The following is an 18,049-nucleotide window of genomic DNA, read 5'->3' as shown; positions in this document are numbered from 1 at the left end:
ATTGATCACACTGACACCGTGTGCCGCCCTATTCTTGTATTTTGCCGCGTCGTTGTATCCGACTTCGCTTCTTGCCGGTCCTTCGTAGGCCTTCCGTAGAGCTAGTACGCTAGCTTGCCTCTCTTCCTTGACGTTTTCCGGGTGCGTGTTTCCAGGGGCGTTGCCACCGTTGTATTCTCCCTCTGGGATAGAGGGACCCGCAGTTTGCTGCTGGCATCTTCTTCTAGTGCGTAGCCCAGCCTTTTTGGCGCGTCTGTAAATCGACGGTTGGCTGTCAATCAGCGCAATTTATACTGGTATGTTGAATTGGCTTTCGTTTGCTGGGACAAACTTTTGCTTGCACAGTTCTTTACACCTCTCTTATGGAGCAACTGTCACGTCCAGAAAGTACTAAGAGCAGTCGCTGGTAAATATTGTGCCCAGAAACGTAGCCACAACCAAAACTTTATCCTTTAGCTATTATTGTTGCGAATCCTGACATTTCACACTCAGTTTGTCATGAATATTTTACACCAATAATTTTGTGCCCAGCCTCACTATGACTTGTTTCGTTACATTTTCTGTGCAAGGACATATTTACTGCGAGGTGTTAGGAACTCACGTTATCACTGTGACCCAACGTCGCTGTACGTCACATACTGCGGTTCGACAAGGTTCCAGGGTAGAAAAGTCGTGTGCGAAGGCATTGCCACCATATTTACACATCCCTGAAAGAAGTGAAAGCGTATGGGTTTAAGGAATATTATTCATCATTAGTAAGCAGTTTGACTGCTACACTCAAATCCCCGACAAGAGGCAGAATAAAAGCGTGGAAAGTTGCAAAAAGTTTCATCTGCCACACATTCATGATATTTCTTGAAGCATTTATGGTAACGGCATACAGGCCAAGAATGATGCTTAGACCAGAATTTTTCATCGACTATGGATTTTGTTTTAGTGTCACAGTTACTCCATGAAAAAGTAGGCAAAAATAAAGTATGACCTGATGACGCATAAGACCATTTGTTGAGCAATTTATACATGGCAGTGCCAAACGGGGCTTTTGAGAAATATTTAGGCTTGTCTCGGTGGGGGCGAAATGCGAAAATACCCGTGTGCTTAGATTTAGGTGCACGTTGAAAAACCCCAGGTGCTCCAAATTTTCGGAGTCCCCCACTACAGCGTGCCTCATAATCAGATCGTGGTTTTGGCACGTAAAACCCCATAATTAATTAATTATTTAGGCTTGTCTGTATGATTAAAAAAACCCTGTGAACGAACATTAAAAATGCTGTGGTTGTAGTAAAGAGGTTTTGTTATGCTCAGGGCAAAACAAATCAAGCAGTTTGAAACCGTTCATTGGGAATTCATACGAACAGTGCGACATTGAGGTGCGGTATATATATATATATATATATATATATATATATATATATATATATATACAGGGTGTTTCTGCCAACACTTTCAAAATTTCTTAGCTTTCCTGCGGCAGATAGCACAATTCTAGTTCATGAGCTGGTCTACTGGAAGAGGCGGACATTACTTCCACAAGAAATTGAAATGCATAATCGAATAAATAACAGAAATTCACTGATTAAGTTTTAACTAATTACCTGATGGCCCATATTGCAATTTACAAATTGTAGCCGTGGAGTTCGCCAGGCGGATCCACTTGGAACGAATTCTCGGGGTGACGCCAGTTTCGAGATATTAATTCCCGAACTTTGCGGAGAAATGCATTGGTGTTCCAGTTAGTTGCTTTACAAAATGTCGCTTTATGCATTGAAGCACAAAATTATGCTTCAATTGTGCTTTGTTAAAAAACAAAGATATGCAAAAAAAAAACTTACGCTTACTTCAGCCAACCACAATGCTCAGCTCCGTTACCGACCTTGTGGCAACACCAATTCAAAGAACTGGGCACTTGGTCGTCATTGGTTGTCTTATTATTAAAATGCTGAAAAGGAGGACTGCACCTGCATTGAAGCACAAAATTAACTGGAACGCCAATGCATTTCTCCGCGAAGTTCGGGAATTAATATCTCGAAACAGGTGTCATGCTGAGAGTTAATTCTAAGTGGATCCGCCTTGCGAACTCCACGGCTACAATTTGTAAATTGCAATATGGGCCACCAGGTAATTACTTAAAAACTTATTTAGTAAATTTTTGTTAATTACTCGATTATGCATTTCAATTTTTTGTGCAAGTAATGTCCGCCTCTTGGAGTAGACCAGCTCATGAACTAGAATTGGGCTATCTGCCACAGGAAACTTTAAATAAAAGTTGAAAGTGTTCGGTGAAACACCCTGTATATTGTTACGCTAAAGTGACAGCAATTTCGGTAGAAGAGGACGAAGTGCACTTGTCTTTGGAGCGGCTCGGTGAGCGGCTGTGAGCCCTTGTCTTTGGCTGTGAGCACTTGTCTTTGGAGCGGCTGTGAGCCCTTTCCGGGATGTAATACGGTGGGGATACAAACTAAAGAAAATGACATGCACACAAATAAATATTCGTACTTACAAACAGTTTAATGAAAAGAGAGAGAGAGATAGAAAGAGGCCAAAAAGAGAGAGCACCTCAAAGCAGCAATATTAGTATGACTTCACAATTACCGGCTTGAAATGGCTACGGAATAATTCTGTCTACGCAGAGTTCTGTAATGAGGCCCTAAATTCAAGTAAACGAGCGTTGTTTCATTTCGACCCCATCAAAATGCGCAAACCAAGGCCGGCCGGGATAGAACTAAACTGTAAAGGTTACACCAAAGCAAGGAAGAGGGCGGTTTGTCCACCGCAACGACATTGAGCTCAAACACGTTCAGAATGAACAAATCGAACATCTTTCTTAAATTGGTGTATTTATCTAAGCGACAGCACAGCTCAAATGTTTTGTCTGACGTGTGAAAGAGCGGATGAAAAAAAAATGCCATGGGGGCCAGCAAGCAAGGACAATGCCCAATCACAATGATGTGCCCACCGAATACAGCTCAGACTCAAGCTCGTTTGTTCAAAAGCGCGCGAGAGCTAGGGAAGTTTGGCGACGGCGCGCAAACACGCCGGCGTAGCATAAGGTCTCATTTTCTTGCTGTTTTCTTTTTTTATTTTGGGAATAGTACAAGAAAGAGAAAGTGCTGTAAAGTTTATTTCATATAAAAATATTGAAAATTATAATTTCATTCATTTCACCGAATGAACGGAAAATCGACCAACGATGGGCTTTAGGTGTTTAGTAGGAACTGACGTTAGAAGGATGCTCTATAACTCTATTTAAATATATACGGGTGAGGAAAGTGGCTACAATAAAGAAACTGACTACATTCTTCCGAGTAATTTACTGCTTAGATAAAGTGCAAAAATATCTTCAATTCCGCAATCAGAATGAGGCAAAATACCATACGTATTGGCACCGCAGATTACACTCATATTTTATCCTAACGAACGTTGTATTGAAACCTTTGTAGCGAGTTGGTTTTCATCAATAAATGGCAGATTTTATACATGACACGGCCACCGTATTTAAACATATTCGATACCACTCCTTAAGCCACGACTATTTGCACATTTCTTTTTTTAAGTTCTTTCGTGCACGGTAATTTTTTAACTCTGAATGTGCCAAAAACCCCACTTCACACAAGCAGCGTACTGATTTGTGAGAAATTCTGGATCAGGGCTTGGCGCAAGTGGGAGTATGCAAACGCAAGGATTTTCTAACTGTTTACAGTATCCCACAGCCTGATAAACGTAGTGATGTTTGTAGTGAGGACGATTGAGTGGTACGAAGGTTATGAAAGCTAATAACGTAAGAATTCTCTTCATTACGACATTTGCATCACCCACTGGCCAGGGCATTATTGATGATGGTCTTACCCTTGTGCATCACCGCCTTCTCTACATGTGTCGTGTTCCGTCGCTCACCTAAGTGACAAATAAAAAGAAAGACAGTATTAGAACTAAGAGCAAAAACAACGTTAGAAACTAATAATTTGTGATTTGTTAATGACAAAAGTAAGAAAGAACACGCAGATGCAACCCAGCTTCGGAATCTAAATAACGTGAAGCTTGTTTGAACTACAGAGTATCAATAGTGCCATATGACACGAGGGCAGCCTTGTCGCCCGTAGCTGTAAGGTGTCTTCATCACGAAGAAGGCGATGTATGATGCTTGTCGAGGAAGGAACATGGGTAAGAGGTGTATGCGCAAGAAAGTGTCACATACGAGGTGCTACCCAAAGGTTCCAGGAATTGAGACGTAAAAAAAGAAAGTGTTGACCATAACGCGTAATGAGCACTGTCTCCTTCAAAATAGTGCCCTTGAGCATGTATACACCGATCCCCGCGTTTCGGTCGTGATTCCATGCGTTCATGGAGCTCTCCAGGCGACAGTGTGTTGAGGACCGCCTGCGATTCCGACTGGATCTCTTCAACTCTGTGAAACCGACGCGCTACAGGCTCAACTTCAAATTTGGGAACAAAAAAAGACATACGGCGCGAGGTCAGGCGAATAGCGTGGTTGCGGAAGTACTGTGGTTTGTTTGGAAGTCGGGAACTGTCGAACGAGTGATGCGTGAGCATGCGCGTTGTCGTGATGAAGAAGCCAGTTGTTCCTCCACTCCTCCGGACGCTTGCGGTGAATGTTCTCTCTTAAGCACCCCAAAATGTCACAGTAATGCTCGCTATTCAGGGTTTGTCAAGGAGGTAAGAATTCCTTGTGGGCAATTCCATGTAGGTAAACAAAAAAAAACAATGAGCATGGACTTCACATTCCCACAAACTTGACGTGCCTTTTGCAGCCGCTGAGAATTTGGCGACTTCCATTGCTACGACTGCTGTTTGGTTTGAGGATCGTAGCCATAAAGTCATGTCTCATCCCCCGTTATTGCACTGGAGAGGAGTGTGGAATTGTCTCTGACTTGTTGCTTCAGTTCCGTACAGACAGAAACACGGTGCAGCTTCTGATCGTCACTGAGCAGTCGTGGCACGAATTTTGCAGAAATGCGCCTCATGTTCAAAACATCCGACAAAATTCGGTGAACTGTGCTGTACAACTGTCTTACAATGTCGCAGACATCCTTTATACTTAGCCTGTGATTTCCAATGATAGCCTTACAAATTTCCGCTATCGTTTCCGGGGTTGTGCTCGTTTACGGGCGTCCAGTACGTTCATCGTCGTCAATGCACATTCGACCCTCTTTGAAGCGTTTATGCCATAAGAACGCCCTAGTTTGGCTCATGGCGTCGACTCCAAAAACGTCATCTAGCATACAATGAGTTTATGGCGCAGTTTTTGCCAATTTTAAAACAAAACTTGATGCAAATTCTTCGCTTCTTGAATTCTGCCATATTGGTTGCTAAGAAATGCGCCAAATCAGTGAAACATTGCGTTGCAAAACAACACTTCGCAAAACAGTACTTATACTTAGATGCAAGTCGTTCAGCACACTGATCCGCAAGGCATACTGCTAGCCGCATCTAGCGGCGGAAATATGTACCACACTCAGTTTGCCCGCGCTTTTCAAGTTCCCGGAACTTTTGGGTAGCACCTCGCATAGATTTTTAAAAAATCCGCCTCCAATTCGCCCTGTGAAAGTGAATGTATAGCGAAGCTGTTGCCGACGTTAAGCAAGCACAACCGACGTTGCACGAGCACCACCACCTACACAGGCGACTCACGCCACGCCCGTACGCACGTGTGCGAAAGTTCAGCATACATCCTCATTCTTCTAGGCCCTCCGCCAATCGCAAGCGCATTATTGAACTAAATGAATTTTTAATTGTAAATAGCGTAAGAAAATTCGTAAAGTACGACTTACACACAACCTGCAGAGCATCAAACTGTAATTCGAATATCCGAGAAAACATAATTCTGTTACGCGGAAACTCAAACACAATGCCTTGCGGCTGCCGTTTGTTTATGTGTGAACACGTCACGAATAAAATCTGCTTAGCTTTCACTAGTGGCGCAAGGCTAAAGACACAGCGGAGCTGATCGGTTCCTAGCTGGTCCTGTCTATACGAAGTGATGCGAAGTTATACGAAGTAATGTCAAGTGATGCTAAGTTATACGAAGTGTCTAAGCATTTCCTCGTGGTCCGTGGCATCGGGGAACGCCTCGCGAAGCACTTACAGTCCGATCACACGTAGGGGAAGTGGGGTGAAAGCTATGCACAGTGTACGGGCGGCGCGCAGCAGACGACACGCCGGGATGACGTCACGGCGCATGCGCAGTAGAGCGCAGCTGGTGGGAGCTCGGCCGTGCCGCCGCCAGAGGCGCCTGCTGCAGTCACGGACACCGCGAGCATTCGGCGCCAATGTGGGGAAACGTAGAAGCGCGGATGGCGTCGGCAGCACCGCTGCGCGTTGCCTCGTTGGTGCTGCTACAATTTGTTTCTCTCTCTCTCTCGTTCTCATTTTCTTTCTCTCTCCCGAGCATAGCGCGCGACGCGCGCACTCTCTCTCGCTCTCATTTTCTTTCTCTCTCCCGAGCATAGTGAGCGACGCACGTACTCTCGCTCCCACTTTCTTTTATTGCGATAGCAATTATATGGACACTCAAAAGCAGATTTCTGCCGTCGCCGTGAGGTTCCGTATGACGTCAATGGAGATGAAATCGTCGCCGCGCGCCGAACGCTGTATGTGCGAGTGAAAGGGCGGGAGGAGCGCGCGCTTTCACTGGGAGTGAACGCACGGCGGAGAACAAACGTGCGTTCTGCGCCGTGCTCGCTTAAGGGCTGCAGAAGTAGGCGTCTCTTTCCTCCTTTACAATCACCATATATGTAGAGCAAACGCGCCTTCTTCCGACGCGCGAGAGGCCGTTTGGCGCTGAGCCGTGCTCCCTCAAGGGCTGCAGAAGATAGCGTCAACATTTCCCCTTTCCACATGAACCACTTACTAGAGGCCGTGGGGGAGGGGAGGGGGGAGGGGGAGGAAGGGAGGCGACGTTTAGCTGCGGCACCAAGTGCCTATTTATATCAGAGGCTCCGGCAACAGTCACCAACGCCGCACGCATTTTGAGCGAACGCGGGCAAAACGCCGACGGCGTCGACAATAATTCTGCGTGTTGCCGGTGCTGCTGCATGTCCAAGTTTATACAGCTGATAAAGCTAATATCATTACTCCGTATAGCTCTCTACAAATTTGCTATCGCAATTGATGCTTCGCCTTTCAGGTGAAACTGCGACAACTTTTTTCTCTCTCCCGAAAATAGCGCGCGACGCACGCTCTCACTCTCGCTAATTTTTTTCGTTCTCTCTCCCGAGCATAGCGCGCGACGCGCTTACTCTCTCTCGCTATGATTTTCTCTTTCCCTTTCCCGGGCATAGCGCGCGACGTTCCGCGAGGTGGTTGCTAGGCAAAGCAGTGGCAGGCGGCACACATTACAGCCGCCTTAAACTGCTCCGCTGTTAAAATCCTGACCAACTAGAGGCTAACAGCTTGGCTGTAAAATATTACGGCAGAACTCATCTCACGATGAACGTCGGTGGTAATGCGTTAAGGATGGGAGAGAGAGAGAGATGCAACATTTTTTGGCGCCAGCAATCACGAGGGCGGCCGCAGCCTCCCTCCGCCTAGCAGACGGCCGAGATCTCCTGGGTCTCAGTGGCTGCCCCGGCAAGCTGGACGGCCCAGACCTGGTCTTGCTGGTCTGAGCTGAGCAGCAGGGTCTCCCATTGCTGCCGGTTTTGAATTTTGCGGCCCTCGAAAGGAGCCGCCTTCGAGCATCCCCACAGATTATGTGACAGATCCGCCCTACCTTTACATAATTTGCATTGGTCATTGTATTGCCCTGAATAGAATCTTCTGCAGGCCACCGGCTTAGGATGCGTGTTTGTTTCTAGGAGGCGCCAGGCCACCGAAGTTACGTTTATTTTACATATGTAGTGGTCATTCTGCAACTTTCATTGCTTCGGCTATATGAGACATACTCCGGTATCGTCCCATTTTTCCATGGGACTCGCTTGCCAAGGTTGCCCATAAACATGGCGGCATGACGATGGCTGTATCACGCCGACGGAGTGACCAGGATGGAATGACCAAGAACCAACGATGTTGATGAACCGAAAAGGGCAGTATGACGACGACAGCATTACGATGAAAGGACGGTTTTTAAATGATGAGGATGGTATAACAACGGCTTCATGACGACGACGATAACATGATAATGTAGCAGAAGGGACAGCTGGGCTAGTTGGTGTACTTAAATCTTGACTACTGTTTTAAGCGCATGAAATACGAAAACGAAGAGAGAAGACAGGACAAGGTGCTTACTCACAACTGAAAAAAATATTGAAAGGGTCGGTCCGTCCGTCCGTCCGTCTTTCGCCGATCTAGTGGCCAAAGTTGTCTAGTAGGTTGGGCCAGAGGGCATGTTTGGGCTCATGGTCACAATGACATCGTGTTCGTTTCTTTGGGTGGATATATATGCTTGAGAATATGTCGTGACACGCATGTTACGACAAGAATAGTGCGCATGACATGAAAGAATACCATGCATTGATGAAATGACACGAACGGCATTTGGTAACACTTTGCGAATCCCAAACGGTGCTGAATAGCCAGCTACCAACAAATCAATTCGTATAGCATCGATTCCTGCAGTGCTTGAGATCTGCATAATTTTACAGCGAAGCTGTTTAGGCCAGCCGTAATTTGTGGTGTGTATCAGGACACTACCAAGAAATAAAATAAAATACACTTTCTTGCCGAGGTGGATTCGAACACGCGTATATATACCCCCGGTCCCAAAACTAGCGTCGTAACCACAACGCTATAGCAGCCTTTTTTTTCTTTATTGCCATTTCACAAACAAAATTATCAGCATGTACATGCATAGCGTATGGAAGACGAGAATGAATGATAGGCATGCTCATATACAGGCTCACTCAGCAAAACACTATTTTGTTGAGAGTATGACCTACACCCGAGACTTGTTCAGAGCCCAATGTGAACCTCCATAGTGGCTACCTGTATTAGACCAATTGGCTTCTGTGAAGCCTTTTTAAACCACATGCTCTGGCTGAGTTGTGGCTGGTGTATTTAGAATATGTACATGTGTAACTAGGCTATACAGCCACGCTTGCCGAACATGCATTTATGCGAACCATATGATTGCGTTCGAGCGTCGTCGTCTTCGTCCACAGCTGGCGCGTTCGTACGCTCGTGCTGTGCGAGGTGAAGGTTTTGCGCGCTATGAGAGCGAGAGAGAGAGGGACGTGTTCACGGAGCGGGTCTCCTGGAACGCGGTGTCGGCATTGGAACGCGGTGCACGGTGTTGCAAGCTGTGCTATGCAACGTGCAATGACGGCCGTAAGTGCGAGACGCGCGAAATAAAATTATCATCATCATGAGTAATAAGATGAAAAGTTCCCGCGCACTTCCGGAAAATGCTGCGCTACGACCGCCCAGCTTCGCTCTTTCAGGCGTTGCGCGGCCGAGTTCAAGGTTTTCTTATAAGAATAGCTCGCTAAAAGGAAGATCAATCGCACGAAAATAGTACACAATAATGAACACTATAATCATTCGACGTCACGACATAGTATCATCAAAAACAACTTTGAACTTCTCTGTTTATTACCAGCTTTTGTCAGCTAAGCGAAACAAAGCGCATTGGTAAACATGCTCTTCCCTCTATAGTTACTGAAGGGTAAGACACGTAACGCTTGATGATGAGTTCCTACCTCTCTTTAATCCTATAGTACCATTAAACGCCAGAGTGCTCCCGCGCACAAATTGCGAGTCGGCGATTTAAGCAGTCAGATCATGGTGTGAATGCATGCCCTTTTACTAGGGCGAGTAATTGTGGAACGCAATGATTGGTTTCATTAGCGATCTTCCGGAGAACAACATAAGAAAATAGATTTCTTTTTGTAGCATTTCTACACTAGTCTGGCACCATTTCTGTCAAACACAGGTCGAGCTGACTTTCCAATCCCCCTAGATTGATAGCAAAATTACCACCTTGTTTTAGCCGGGGCCAGTATTTTAAGCTTGCGGCATTTTTGGTCCCCGTAGAGGATTTTCTCAAAAACGCGCCAGTCCTGTTTCATACATTTAAACATTCTCACTCGAATTTTTCGGATCGTATTCTTTGTGCACTGCAGTGATTGTCTGCCAATTTCTCACTGCCACAAGCTTACAGGTGACAGCATTAAAATGAGTTGCCGTGTAGCAGAACTGGTTTTCCGGCTAGTTGTTCTAGGCCTAATGCTATAACCGAAGCGTTACAAAGACGAACACAAAAAATTGTCAGTTTCGCCCGAATGACGAAGCACCGACAGCGATAACAAGGTTTAGCGTCACGCTTCAACAGATTGGACGGTTTTGTAACTATGAGCGCGTCCGACTAGGTTGGACGCGAGGTTCGCAAGTGCACCGAAATTTCTTGCGCCCTGAAAGTTCTAACATACCAAGTAGAGCCTGTAATCGCATCGCACAGGCGGCCCTACGCTGGCCGTAAAAAATAACACTCCATATTTAACAAGAGGGAAATGACGACTGTTGGTTTCCCATTGAGCCAAAAAGTGTGGCCAAGTCTCCCGAAAACTTAAATGTATTTCTACTATTCCAGATTTGCAGTGATTGGTTAAACATGTTTTAAGTCAGCTTGATCGCATTGAAATGTATTAATTGTTGACGGATATTTTTGTACTTACGACCTTTTGCAGGACACATGTACTCTGGGCAGCAATAAGGGTATCTATTGTTCGGGTTGCCATCGTTCAATTTGACGCAATTACGATCGCCTTCCGGAAACGTCGGGCACCTGTAAAAAGGTACATGAACGAGTGTTCGCTGCTCTGGTATCGTGCTTTATGGCAGTGGAAACTAAGATATTAGCGCTCCTGTAGCCTGTGCTTCGCATTGTTAACTTGCGGTTCCTTTATTTGCTATATGTAAGATACCAGACTTCCAAAGACAAAATGAAAAACTAATTTAAATACTGAATGCACAAGCAAGACGTAAGACGTACCAGCCGGATGTTTAGCAAGAGTGCTAAGACAGCGTGACCACAACGAACGAAATGAATCATTTTCTACTAGCTCACGCTTTATTACCCGAAAGCATGTATTTACTGGTACCGAAGATCATAAAGGGGATTTTTATTAGCTAAGAGCCGCTTTCAAATCTCTTTAGAAGTAAAACTAGTAACTGAAGTTGTTGCCCAATCGAAGTCTAGTTTCATGGTACATTTATTTGCAAGGTTTCTGACGCAGTTGGTAATAGCCCGTACTCTGTGAGCGTCATCACTACAAAGACGTTAAATTCTTTTTCTGGTCCTTCTCCCTACTGGTTGAATAACGGATGAATAAGACGTAAGAATCTAGTACACATGAATAAAATGAAGAGGAAGCGAAATCTACGATATTATCAAAAGTGCCTTTTAATGCGTTAACACTCTTACAGTAATTCACGCGCTTTCCACGGGCTATATATCTATGTATGCTTGCACCTAACCGTTTTCCCGCCTACCTGAGTGCCTGAGTAGTCCGTAGTCGAATGGATAGCGCCTCGAGCTGCTGTACGGACGGACCAGGGTTTGAAACAAACCATGCGACCAAATTGGGTCACTGAGTCTGTGGCGATGTGTATTTATGTGCAGCTCTTCTTTCACGAACCTCTTTCACGCTGATATGGGCCACTGTAGATGCGGGACTGAGTTAGGTACCGCTGTTCAACGAAACTCTTTGATGCCGACTTGGAACACTGGGTATGGGCCACTCGGTTTGTGTTGGTCTTTAGTGAACATCTTTGATGCCAGCTTGTCCCACTGAGTATCTGCCAGTAGGTGTAGGTGGGTGCTGCTGTTCAATGAACCTCGCTGAGGCTAATGGGTAACTATGTATGTGCCACTGAGAAACGGGCCCCTCTACAATTGCGGAAAAGATCACTTCCATTTCTTCGATGCGGAGAGGAAAAGAGTCCACGTCACAAGGGTTCCTCAAGGACAGGAAGCCGACGCTTTAGCGCGCTGTGCCCCTCATGCACTTAGCATGCGGCACTCTTCAATGAACGTGTTTCGCGTCAACACTTTAGCGAGCTGCGCCATGAATGAACTGGGTGGGTACAGCTCTTTAACGAACCTCTCGCCAACTTGGGTATGTGCCACTGACTGTGCGTCAAGCGAGGGAACAGTTCTCAACGTTCGCAGGCACCGGCGTGGCACGCTTCGTTGTGTCGCTATGTTGTTTCAAGGCTAAACGCATTACAGTCGACAGTCATCGGGAGACGCGGTCTGCCGAATTTTTAGGAGCGAAGCTCCTTAGGCTCTCACGATATCCGCTGTCGCCGTCGTCGTCGTAGCTCCCCGTCGCGCACCCAGCGCGCATACCGACCGCGCACAGGTGTTGCGCTGCGCCGGCGGCGCTCCGAAACCCCTCTGCGAGCAAGCGCACGACGTGATGCGCAGAACCGTTCGCAGAGCGCACGCAGCGCGCATACCAACCGCGCGCAGGTGTTGCGCCGGCGCCGCGCCGCTGTCTCTACACTTAGCACTGCAGTATGGGGGAGCGCGAACGTAAGTGCAAACGTCGTGACTCTGATCCTGCACTTCGAGAACGAGGCGCGGCAGCCGAACGGCAACGCCGCGAAGCTAACCCCGAGCTACGAGCACGCGAAGCAGCAGCACGCCGGCAACGGCAGCAAGACCCCGAAGCGAAAGCTCGAGTAGCAGCCGTAATCGTCCAAGGATCTTCGCTCTATCATCAGCATTCACTTCGTGGATCGGCTGCCAATTTTTATTCATAAGTGATGGTGATATATAAATCACAGAAAATGATGCCCTCAATACCACCTCTCTTAATTTGTACACTCGCGGCAGTTTAGCGGTAAATAAAGGTTGCTTACTCTTCAACTCCTATGTAGTCTTTTCCCTCATAGGTTCGTGCACTTACACACGGTGTTGTCAGCTTAGTTTCATGAACAACTCTTTGCTTTCTGTACCTGCATTGCCCTGAAAATAAGAAAGCCGGTATATTGCAGGGAGTCATGACATCAGTAAAATAGTTCTATGGGCATTCTTTCATATATTGCTGCCAAGCCAGCCCAATCATTAGAAATTATTGTAACTAACTTGTTAGTTTTCTAGAATAGTCAATAGTGACCAACAAATATTTTTAGTTATATTATGTCTGTTTATCCATACATTCAAATAGTTAAAAGTATAAAATAACTCTGATCTGAATTAATTGTTTGTTAAAAAATTGGTTATGCTTTCCTCAATAGTTTTCTTGGTTTCAATATATTTGTATTGTATACTTCCGTTGTGCATAGCAACGCGTTTGGAAACTCTACAGATAATTACGGCTCAATTGCGTCTTAGAATACTGAAAGGGTATGAATTTACTTTTCTTTGTACAATATTTTATTCCACAGTGTTAGTTTGTTTTGTTTACATTTACTGGACGTTACAGGCTTAGTGTGTTTAAATTTAGCTAACATTGTATAATGGAAGCATTTTTCCTACTATATGTTTTTAACGTAAGTGCATTTCATATTTACCATTTTACTATCGTACTTTGCTACCAATTTCTTACGACGATTTTACCCTAGCTAAAACTGTCTAATCAGAAGCCTTTGTACTTGAACGTTCTAACTGCTTTTTTATTATTGTTTTTATGTTCATTTGCTGTAACCCACTCTCCTCTTTAATGCCTCTGGCCCTGAGGGTAATAATAAATAAATAAATAAATAAATAAATAAATACATACCCGTGTGATGTATTTTATATGAAAAATGAATAGCCTTAATTTTAACGTTTTCACTGCGCTTGCACGTAACATTTATTCGGTGGAAGTGCTGGGTACTTCTGATGACGGAGCTTCGAAGTGAACGCCACCTCGAACCTACCGCCATGCCGCCAGGTGATGACACGTCGCTACTGCAGGTATACGCCTGCGACCACTACCCAGTTTATCGCCCTCGCACAGCCCCGCGATCCTGGGACCTTTTCTGGGGCGACCTTTTCTGGGGGACCTTTTCTGGCTATCGCGCTCAGCATGTACGCGATAGCCAGCAAACAGAATGGCTCGGATTCAACTGTAATGCTGGTAAACGTCATATTTTACCTCGGTGGCATCCCTCGCGTCTGGTTTCGGACCCACGAGGATGATCTCACCAGCTGCGACATGTTCAAGCAACAGCTCCGTGACCTTTTCGGCAACGCGTTTGGTCGACAGCTTGCCGCCAAGAAATAACTGGCGGTACGTATCCAGACGTCAAGTGAACCGTACTTGTCCTACGTACAGGACGTGGTGGCCTTGTGTCTACAAGCTGACCAGAAGATGTCCAACGCTGACAGGAGGAGGAGGAGGAAGAGGAAAAACATTTATTAAGAGAAAAAAAAACAAGCAGGCGTCCTCCTGCTTGTGTTGGCAGGTGCCCTCACTCCAGGGCTCCTGCGGCTCTTGCTGTCTCCCGGGCCCGCCGCACCAGTTGTTGCTGGTCACGAGGGTCCGAGCTAGTCAGCACGGCCTCCCACTGCTCGGGTGTGGGGTTGGGCATATGCGGGACTACCTGTATATTGAGGCATGCCCATGTGGTGTGATGTAGGGAAGCGTAGTCGTTACAAAGGGGGCATTTGTACGAGTACAGAGCAGGGTGTATTGCGTGTAATCTGCTTAAATGGGGGTATGTGTAGGTTTGTAATTGTCGCCATGCTACTGCGTCTTCGCGTGAGAGGGTCTTATGCGGGGGTGGGTATTAACGTCTGTTCAATCTGTGGTGTTCTAATATGGCGTGGTATTGTAAAGGTACAGGCTCCATAGATGCGGCCGTATCCCTCTCTTGTGGCGCCCGGGTGGCATGAGCTCGGGCTACAGCGTGCGCACGCTGATTTCCACGGAGGGACTCGTGTCCTGGAGTCCATACTATTTCAACGTCGGGTAATTGAGAGGCTTAATTGAGGAATCGGGCGGCGATGGAATAAATTATGCCTCTGGCATAGCTATTACAAGCTGCTTGAGAGTCGGTAATAATTGTAGCGTGTTCTTTGGTTTGACTAGAGGCGATGGCTAAGGCGATGGCTGTCTCCTCCGCTTCGAGGGTGTTGGCAGTGCGGACCGTCATCGAGACCACCTCTTGAAGGTTATGGTCGACAACACTGACTGCCATGGCTGCTTTTCGGGGGTACTGCACGGCATCTGTGTATAGTATGTTGGGGAGGTTACCGTATCTTGTTTGAAGAGTCTTTGCGCGAGCTTTGCGACGACTGGCATGATGTTCCGGGTGCATGCTTCTGGGGATGGCGGCTACCTTGATATGCTCCCGGATGTTGGGGGCCAGATAGATTGATTTTTCGTGGCCTCGGCCCTGTGTTGGGTAGCCTAGGCGCGCTAGGAGCTTCTTGCCTGTTGGTGTGAGGGCTAGGCGTTCTCGTTGGCTTGTGAGGTGGGCGTCTATGATTTCTCTGTGTTATGGCTCCTAGGGCTTCGAGCTTGAGTGTGGCTGTTCCCGGTGGTAGGCCGAGCGCTTGCTTGTATGCTTTCCGCAGAAGTATGTCTATTTGATCTTTCTGCTTGGGAGTGAGGGGAAGGTACGGGGCAGCGTAGGCGATGCGGCTGATTATCAGGGCCTGGACGAGCTGGGTCACATCGTCTTCTTTCAGGCCGTGTTGTTTGGTGGTGATGCGGCTGATCATTCGCATGACTTGGAAATTGGTATGCTTGAGACGTTGGATGGTGTAGGCGCCTCCGCCGTCCTGTTGTATGTGGAGGCCGAGAATGCGGACGCGATTTACTGTGGGTATTTCTTTGCCGTCGAGACTCGAGGGTGAGTGTAATGTGGGGTATTTCATTGAGTTTTCTACGGGATTTCTGTCGAACGACTAATAGTTCCGACTTCTCGGTGGAGCATCGGAGACCGCTGCTTCTTGCATAATGCTGGACGACGTCAGTCGCTTGTTGGAGTGCGTCTTGTTTTTCTCCTTCAGAACCAGTGGTGGTCCAGATAGTGATATCATCGGCGTATATTGCGTGCCTGATTCCTGATATTGCATTGAGTTTATCAGGTAGCTTCATCACAGCAATGTTGAAAAGGGTGGGTGATAGAACGGCACCTTGTGGGGTTCCTTTGTTGTGAGTAGGTAACGTCGGGGTTCTGAGTGAGCCAATGCCAACTGTGGCCGTACGGTTGGTTAGAAAGGCGCGTACGTAGTTGTTATAAGTATTACGACCACAGTTGGTAAGACTTAGGTTTGTAAGGATGGTGCTGTGAGCCACATTGTCGAAAGCGCCTTTAAGGTCTAGTGCTAAGATCACTCCGGTGTTGTGTGGTGAAATGTGTTCAAGGACTTGTTCCTTCAGTTGAAGGAGAACGTCATGGCTAGAAAGGTGGGGCCGGAATCAGAACATCGTTTTGGGCAGCAAGTCACTGGATTCTAGGTATGGTTGAAGTCGGTTCAGAATGACGTGCTCCAGCAGCTTACCTAGGCATGAAGTCAGTGATACTGGTCTGAGATTTTCTAAGCTGGAGGGTTTGCCTGGCTTTGGAATGAGGATGATGTCCGCGTGCTTCCAATCCGCTGGTAGCGTACCCGCCTCCCAATGATGATTAAATAGGTCAGTAAGAGATTGAATGGTGCCGTCATCCAGATTGCGCAGGAGCTTGTTATTTATTTTGTCCTTGCCTGGGGTGGTGTTTCGTGTGAGTGCATGGATTGCTTGTTGCACCTCAGAGATGGTGATCGGCTTGTCCAGGTCGTGGTTGTCGCCTCCGCTGTACGTGGGAGGTTGTCCCTGTGTGGGTTTGAAATCTCCTATGTACCGCACCCTCAACTCTTCCAGGATGTCGTCGTCAGAACCCGGATGGTTGTGGAGGAGACGTTGAATTGTTTGCTGGCTGACTGTTTTGCTTTGCGTGGGGTCAAGAAGATGGCGTAGTAGCGACCATGTTTTGGCCGTGCAGAGAGTGCCCTGCAACTTGTTGCATATTTGTCGCCAGTTGTGACGGGTAAGCTCCCCAGCATAAAATTCTGCGGTTGCCGTGAGTTTCGCTATACGTAGTCTCAGTTTCCAGTAATGTTTTTGGCGCTTCCATCTCCTAACAAGGCCTCGACGGGCCTCCCGCAAGTGAAGAAGGTGCGGGTCTACTGCCGTAATATTTGTGGTGAGTGTGATGTGTTTTGAATGTCTGTTTACGTGTTGCTGGAGCTCTCGTACCCACTGTTCGAGATCCGCAATAGCCCTCGAAGAGTCATCCGCTCGCTCTTTGCGAAAAGCTGTCCAATCTGTGAGTGTTATCTTTTTTTATCGGGCGGCGTGCATGCGTAACGTACAATGTGGTTGCAAGGATGCAGTGATCACTGCCCAGGGTTTCCTCCGTGTTGTGCCAGGTGGCTTGTTGTATCCCTTTAGTGAGGGTGAGGTCAGGGCACGTATCTCTGGAGACGCTGTTTCCTAGACGTGTGGGGTATGCGGGATCTGTGAGGAGGATGAGACAGTGCTGCTGTATCATATACTGGAGTGCAGCGCCTTTTGATGTGGCTGTCGTGTAGCCCCATGCCTGGTGAGCCGCGTTGAAGTCGCCTACTATAAGGAGGCTGTTGGTTTTGGCTATGGTAATCGATTTGGGTGATTAAGTAGTCGAACTTGGCCTGCTTCTGCTTGGGTGGGCTGTAGATGTTCAGTATGAAAAGGCTCTTTCGGCCTCTTTGGAGGGGTAGGATCTCAATTAGGTTGTGGTCGACGTCACTGCCGTCTACTGTGTGTTGTATTGTAGTGAGCGTTTTAGCTGTAAGTGTGGCCACGCGGCTTTCAGGCGTGGTAGTATGTGTGTTGTAGCCGGTTTGAGTTGGGTGTGTGCCTGTTTCCTGCAGTGCGATTACGCTCGGTGCCGTGTTGGCGTTAATTATGTACTGTCTCAATGATCCGTGCTTGCGTTTGTAGTTGCGACAATTCCATTGCCAGATTAAGAGTTGGTTTTCGTTGCAGTGGTTGGTTTTTCTATTCATCTTGCTATACGGGGTGGATCGGCAGGGTGTCCCTGCTCTACTTCCTGTTGTCCTATTGTTTTCACCTTCTTACGTCGCTGATCTTTTGCGAGCCGTGTTTCTTCGATTGCATTTGCAAGTTGCTGGATA

The 18,049-nt window shown here is 46.9% G+C and overlaps 1 protein-coding gene across 1 annotated transcript in view; it reads right to left on the bottom strand.

The window, feature by feature from the left end:
- Window positions 1–18,049, bottom strand: part of LOC119445731 (uncharacterized) — a 97,120-nt gene that overhangs the window by 42,414 nt on the left and 36,657 nt on the right. The window contains exons 7-10 of the mRNA XM_037710017.2: window positions 12,820–12,925; window positions 10,629–10,738; window positions 3,847–3,894; window positions 602–707 (exon numbers count right to left, since the gene is read on the bottom strand). Of these exons, the coding sequence (XP_037565945.2) occupies window positions 602–707; window positions 3,847–3,894; window positions 10,629–10,738; window positions 12,820–12,925 (370 nt within the window). The remainder of the gene's footprint in view (window positions 1–601; window positions 708–3,846; window positions 3,895–10,628; window positions 10,739–12,819; window positions 12,926–18,049) is intronic.

The sequence above is a fragment of the Dermacentor silvarum genome, chromosome 3 (assembly GCF_013339745.2).
Source record: "Dermacentor silvarum isolate Dsil-2018 chromosome 3, BIME_Dsil_1.4, whole genome shotgun sequence".
NCBI lineage: Eukaryota > Metazoa > Arthropoda > Arachnida > Ixodida > Ixodidae > Dermacentor > Dermacentor silvarum.
Note: the sequence above shows the minus strand (reverse complement) of the source record. Positions and strands in the feature narration are given on the sequence as shown.